The sequence below is a fragment of the Telmatherina bonti genome (assembly GCF_933228915.1).
Source record: "Telmatherina bonti genome assembly, chromosome: 15".
Classification (NCBI taxonomy): Eukaryota; Metazoa; Chordata; class Actinopteri; order Atheriniformes; family Telmatherinidae; genus Telmatherina; species Telmatherina bonti.
In genome coordinates this window covers 11540254-11547606 of record NC_136613.1, presented here as the reverse complement: position 1 = coordinate 11547606, position 7353 = coordinate 11540254, and the positions used below count along the sequence as shown (strand labels likewise).

At 38.8% G+C, this 7353-nt stretch overlaps 1 protein-coding gene across 1 annotated transcript in view; it reads right to left on the bottom strand.

Moving 5' to 3' along the window:
- Window positions 1-667: 667 nt before the first annotated feature.
- sema5ba (sema domain, seven thrombospondin repeats (type 1 and type 1-like), transmembrane domain (TM) and short cytoplasmic domain, (semaphorin) 5Ba) overlaps window positions 668-7353 on the bottom strand; it is a 111661-nt gene continuing 104975 nt past the window's right edge. The window contains exons 20-21 of the mRNA XM_079253892.1: window positions 6427-6632; window positions 668-3250 (exon numbers count right to left, since the gene is read on the bottom strand). Of these exons, the coding sequence (XP_079110018.1) occupies window positions 3074-3250; window positions 6427-6632 (383 nt within the window). The 3' untranslated portion in view covers window positions 668-3073. The remainder of the gene's footprint in view (window positions 3251-6426; window positions 6633-7353) is intronic.

Here is a 7353-nt window from a genome sequence, read left to right as displayed (position 1 = left end):
GACATTCTGCTTTTAAAATGGGGTTTATAAATTAAGTGGATTGGATTGATTGAAAAAAACCTACTTACCTGACGGTGGTGGTGGTGATATCATTTTGACAACAAGCCGGGTTTAATAGCTACTTTAAAGCAATTCCTGCAATATCACTCTTTTTTTTTTTTTAACCATTTGGATCTGAAGCAGTAAGATCCAAAAGAAATAACTAATTGAAGTTATTTCACAAGTTGACATCAACTTTTGTTACTGTTAAAAGAAAAGAGTGATCTGTCTGTAGATTCATGGTGGTTGCCAGGTCTCTAAGCTCTGCTGTTTTATGGAAACAGGAAACACACCACTACTTTTGGTTGTGAGGATTGTTGACCCTTTTTCAGCTTTTTCCTGAAAACCCAGTTATCTTGGTGTAGTTTGTTTGGGCTGGCCAGCAAAACAGGTGTGACAATGGATTTTTTTTTTTTTTTAAACAAGGCCCAGTATGATGCTAATCTTCCAGGAAAATGCATTGCACTTGCTACACTCCTATGACTACCAGCAGTAGATTTGCACCCTGACTGAACAAGCATCCTGTAATGTTTGAAAGTAAGAAACCCATCTTGGGCTGTTTGTGTTGGCATCAAGGTTTATTGTCCTTTATATAATGTACAACATACAAAAATATAGGGTACAAAAAAATTCACAGTGTCTAAAAGGCAGTGATTATAGTCTACATGACAGGTCTAACAGTACACCTGGTAAGTTGCATAGAAGGGCAGAGAGCCTCACATCACGGGAACAGAGCTCAAAATCTCCAATCACATTAACGGCTTTAAGACCAGGCCGAGAACGTCTCATTTAGATTAAAATGACATCTTTTAAATTCAATTAACTGTTACTTGATTATTTGCGGTGTGTAATATTTCACACTAATAAGTGCTACAGTAAGTTACTTTCACTCTAGGTTCAAGTGTTTTGGAAACGTGATGTTTGAGCAGCTGGGAAAGGCCATTCAGCCACAGGCGGTTGGTCACATTGTAGAGCTCTGTCCCCAAACAAACCTCATGTTTTTTGTGTACTTAGCTGCTGCACTTTTGTTTTTAACAACTCTAAGGCTTTTTTTTTGTTGTTTTGTTTTTTTCTTAAACAAACAGTGTTAGCTATACAATATACAGATAAATTTACACAATCCTCTCCAGGGACATTAAATGGGCCGACGGGTGCTGCTCCTATATACAGATAGAGCTCATCTCGTGCATGTACATTAGCGAAACAGAAAAGCATTGCTTGATTAGCATTCATCAGTCAGGCAATAACAAAATATAGCATTGAAAATGCCCTTAATAAAACCAAGCTGTGACTATAAATAATGTCCATTTCACCACTGTAGGAACCAGGGGTGAGATTCTTTAACTTAAAATGGTTACCATAGAAAAACCAGTAAAATGACGACAGTGACAGATAGAAATGCACAAATCCTCCCCCCCCCAAAATCACCTTTTACTCATGTAAGCATTTACATTGTACAAAATACAGTAAGTTCCTTTTGTTTACTCTGGCACTCAAACAGTACATGGGTTTGCATGTACACATTCACACACCCATGCATCCGTTTTGCTTTTCTTACTGGCAAACAACTAAGCAAGCATAAGTGACTTTATTTTCAAGTGAATTGTTAGTATTTGTTTTAACAAAGCAAACAAAAGAAAATAATCACAACTTATTGTTTTTAATTTGGGAACACAATGTACTGGATATGCAGTGGTTATGATGCTGCTGAACAACCACAAACCTAAATGTGTTCATTCAATGAAGTGAAATTAGGGACACAAAAAGTACGCAGTTAACTTATTTAACAAAATATCTCCCACTATGCTTACGGCTCATCTGAGCATAAAACAATCATCTTGGGAAAAAAAAAAAAGAAGTGCCACTTTACCAGCTTATTCTACCATCATAGAAAAACCCAATCCACTTGTTCAGCTCAGTGGCCATATTTGATATGACCACAAAGCTATTTAGCACTCAGTAGATTCGCGTTCGTTTAGTGGAGAATTAATTGTAGAATCAATCAATTCTCACCCAGAAATCTTCTTGGAGACAAAAAAAAAAAAAGATAGAAACATATAAATGAAGCTGATATCGCCCCTGCCCTCTATTGTATCCAGGCACCCACGGCATCCCCAAAGCTTTGACAGTTCTGAACGCTCTCCACACTCCTAGTTTTGACTTAAAAAGTAACTATCCTTCCCAACAAAAAGCTTGGGACTCTGATCCTAAACTGATTTAGAAAATATTTCACTCCACTTGAAGGTAATGTTGCGTGTTACTTTTACACAGTTTTACAAAACCTTAATAATCTTCAAAGTCTTTCTTTCCTGTCATGAACTACCAACAATGGAGGAGAGCATTTCCCCCCAAACCACCAAGCTAATATTGATCTCTAATTTATTTCATCGACTTCATTGAGTTTTTTCTTTTGTTGTTCCCTTTCTCTGTGCTGTGTGGCAAGGACATGATCACTTTCACCTTTTGTTCTCTGGAAGTGCTTTTGTTGTGGAGGGACTCTGTTCATTACAGGCTGAGAATGGGGTTTGTAATGAAGATGCATGTAATGGTAACTTAGATCCACAGATTTTTTTTTCCCCCCGTCTTTTTGTCATATTCGTCCAATATTGTGGGTGTTCATATCCTTGCATCTGTACTGAAGTGGCGTGGTCCCAACAATGTCCCCAAACCAGAAGTTGTCAAGTTTTTCCACTTGTTCCCCACATGAAGCAGTGAGTTGACACAGCTATATCCAGTCAGATCCTCAGAAAAACAAGCCTTCAGCTGGTTGCATAAGTTCATTACTTTAGCAGGGTGAAGGCATTGTTCTCTAAACCCACTTCTCTTGGTGGAAAGTTCCAGAAACCCCCCTGAAAACACAAACCCACCGTGCATGAGAGACTATGGGAGCATAAAGGGGGAGGCAACGGTGAGCAGAGGAACCTAGCCAAGCTTGGAGTAGAATTTCAGTTCATGTGGGTTCAGTTGCGTCACCATGGCATTGAGGCGGTGTCCATTAGGGGCGAGGGCATAGAGAACTGATTGCAGATCTTTTTCAGCTGTTGTTGCTGTGGTTGTAGGTCCTGCATGGAGAAGGGGAGGAGTTGGGTTGGTAGTCGAATTTGCCAAGTGTTGTGGGATAGTAGGTGGTGGTGTAGACGTTCGTCTGCTGGTGTGGCGTTGGGTATAAGTTGGATCTTTCATCTGGCAGCAGGTTGTTCTTGTTCAGTGTCTGAAATGATGGCATTGTAGAAAAAGACTTTAACACTTTTGTGGTGGAATCACACATCTTTATTATGATGTTCATATTACCGGATACAAGTAGGTATTTGTAATCAAAGACAGGCACATTTTACCTCTTATCTTAAAATGCAGCCCAATAAGCTTTTCTTCTACCTTGTTTCTTTCTCTTTAATGCTTACTGTGTTATAACATTTAATTGAATGCCTCTACCTAAACGATATCATAGTTTTGTCGAGGAAAAAATTCTGTCAATCATGAGGACGCTGGTTCTAAACTGAAAAGATTGCAAAGTTTATTGAACAGTTTTGAATGAACAGAGTGATGCTGATTCGAATCAGCAGAGAGTAAGTCATGATCTGCCTAAGGGCAGAGATCTGAAAATGCTCTTAGTTCAGAACTAACCATCCTTTTTACCCTTGCATAAGGGCGTCAAATGCCTGCCCTAAGTCTATGTTCATCTAAGCAAGAATGGTCTGTTATCTCAGAGTAAAAGCCAGATCTCCACCAAATAGCTGTAGCCTCATGACATCCGACTCTGCAGCTATAAACCCATCTAGGTAAATCTGATCACAGAGTGCAGACACCTCAAGGCCCTAGAATTTGGTATGTCTGTCTGTGAAGACACTGAGCATACACTGTAACTAGACTGAAGTTCAGGAGATAGACCGTATATGAAAGATGGACGGAGCCTCCGGCGGTTAAAAGTAAAGCCTATGCGGAAAACTGCAGTTCTTCCCTCATCCAGTAGGGGCTGGTTGCAAAACAGAGTAAATCCCCATTGACACCCATGTTAAAAAAGCCAACTTCACAGCAGAAAAAGCATGTTTACAGTCTGGTACAAAAATCCATTTTCGGTTAATAGGTCAGGTTTACCTTCATGACAACTGTGGGGGGAGTGAATTTTTTTTTTCAAACTATCCCGTTTAAAAGTAATTTAATCTCAAAATTCAGCACATTTAGGGGTGTGTCCTTCTGATTGACAGGTACCCGATCTTCCGCTTCAAGTAAGAAGAACGTAGAACAACTGCGGTTTTTAGCCAGTTAACAACGTGACTTAGCGTTAGCCCGCTTACCTCCGTTCGCTGGTTATCTCTTAGCTACAGGCAGCTTGGAGTTTGCTAGATGCCAATCATCCACCATGACGCTCACAGCCCCCCTCTCAGCTCTACCTCTTTGCCATATTTGTGTTTTCTGGGCCAGGCGACACGCATGCCCCTGCCAAGATGGCGATGGTAGGAACCTCCCACCGAGCTTCAATTCAGCTCTTCAGAAACCTATGGATGATGTCACGGAGGCTCCGTCCATCTTTTTATATACAGTCTATGGTTCAGTATCATCACTTCAGACCTATAACAAATGCATAAGGAATATGGACTATGGATTATTTGAATAAAAAGCTAAAACATGAAATTTCCACAACAGTTTTATAAGGATGAAATACATAGTTTAAGGTGGTCATTGTATATGTAACACATCTGTAAAATGTATAAAGCCAAGGGAACTCCAAGTCATTTTACAGAATCACTTCATTCTTCCCTTTCTGAAGTTAGTTTTTAAAACCCAGTTTTTCTCAGTAAGAGAAATTGACAGCATAGAAGAAATTCTTGGGGGAAAAAAACCCAACAAGCTTTGAGGTTGTTTGTGTATTCATAACTAAAACAAACCATTTAAACTAATTCAATTTGAAGCTTGTCAAGTATACTCAGTACTCTAATAGAGAAGATGACAAAAATTTGCTGGAGGTCTGTTCAAGAAAAATAAGACAATTGCCAGGTCTCTAGTAAAAGCTGAACATGGGGCAAAACACTTTCCAGGGGAAGCATTAGACTAATGTAATCCATCGGAACAGCTCTGGGGACCAACGCAGGAAGATAATCAGGTTAGAGTCAGTAAAATATACAAGCGGGCCAACATAAATTGGCCTGGAGGAGAAGGAGCATATTGCACAAAAGTGCTGTTGTAGTACACAGTGACATTGCCTGCACATCCAACATAGCATGGGCCACCTCCTGTGGTCATTATAGGTAATGAGTTCAGGCTCTCCACACCACATCCACATAACCACAACAAGTATCAGGAGTCACAGGTATGGGGAAGTGTAGCAAGGTACATTATTACAGCCGTGCTTTGGTTTGTCAAATATTTGAGCTTTTCCTACATAATGTGTTCATAAGAAAAGTTTTAAGGTAAAGTTGTGGTGTTATTGTATTTGCATATGGCTGTATGCTGTATATAAAGTAATTTATATTAATCTGGTATTATATTCTAGTCATTCATCACATTACAAGGCACCAACAAGGTGCTCCTAATTTGTTAGATTTGGACATTTAAAAAAAGATGGTGAATTCCTGAGCATCGAAAGTCCAAATTTTGTTCAAGTTTCACATTTTACTCATATTAACTCCAGTATCTCAAACATGTTGGAAAATAAACCCAATGTGACATCCAGACAGCTTTTTTCTACATATTGATTCCAATATTATACTCATGTTATGTCTGGATATCATAGAATCACATCTATCTGCTGCCCAGTGTAAGACTGATGTAATGAATGATTTTGGAGGTAACGACTCGGAATAAATCCTGTTATTCTGATGCATTAACTGTTTTCATAAGAACAAAGCGACATGGCGTTTGTCAGAGACACTAAATCTCACTGACTGATGGAATGATTATATTTACGATAAAGTTCTGTTGCTTGGTTTAAAAAGTTTTAAAGCAATTAAACTTCCTCCCATGTATGAATGGACAGGAAATAATTAATAATAATGCAATATAATAGAAGTCAGGAATAGGATATTAATTTACAGTTTAAAATCTGAATAGTTTGACTTGCTGTAAATGTGAATGCACAGCAGACGGATGGTAACGGGAGGCAGAGGGCTTACTAATGCTTTCCAAATTTAATGGGACCCATTCATATGAACTAGGTTTGTGTGTAGGTAGAAAAGCATAATTCCTCCACTACAGTTTCTGTGTTGAAACAAGGAGGTAGGAAAAAAAGAACAGTAATTCGTCTTCTGTGGCGTGTGCACTATTTAGGTTTATGAGTTGTTAAAAGCTCTCGTTGCCCTTGAATCCAAACATTGTGATTGTGTGCATTTAAATAACCCCAAATTACCAATCTTTTGGTAAATAAAGAATGCTTCGTTGAAGATTACATACCTTAAACTCCATGGGGGTGTACTTTTCATTCTTTGGTGTGGTGTTGCCCTTGTAGTTTAGGTGGTTTGGGGTGGTGGGATGAATGATGGCAGACTCTTGTGATGGTTTGTGGAAACGCTGACAGTACACGTAGATAAGGAAGGACAGCAACCCCGCCCCAAGGAAGCAGGAAACACCGGTGGCAATTAGATGGATGGAGGTGAACGCTGAAAAATAAAGAATCATGGTGTTAAAAAGGTGGACATACATCATCCCTAACCTACAGAATTCACAGACAAGCTTTATAAACCTTCCATATTTATCAGAAGTCTCATGGCTTCAGCGATTCTAAATTAATCTGATTAATCAATATACAGAAGAGAGACTAGTGGTTAATCAACTACACTCATATCCTTCAAATGAAATTGGTTAAGCTTATTTACATTAATATATCTGTGGCATGCTGTTAATTTAAAGCTCTGGCAGTCCCACCTGGAGTCAGTTTATTTTAAAGTCAGTTCAAAGACGCCACACCACCCTGCTTCCAGGTACTTTGTTCATTTGTAAGAGAACAGCGTGTGTATTTAACATAGAATAAAGATAAAGGATGTCCTGTGATCATTATGCGACCTTGAGTTTGTCATTTAGTCATCACTCTGTGAATTTTGGAACCAGAATTTCTCCACAAGGGATATTTCAGATTAGCAAGCCATTTGGGAAGCATAGCGCACACCCAAGGTGGCCTTCAGTTATGCATAACTTTAATCTGGAAAGCAATTTAAATCTGGTCAACTACCAAGAAATTTGTAATAAAAGCTAAAATGTTTTGTATTTTTAAACAGCCTATAAAGTTATCTTTGCCTATGATCCTGATGTATTATGCTTTTATGCAAGAGAATAACTCCATAAAAGTCAGTAATCAACTGGTAAAAGAAAACCTTTTTTTCC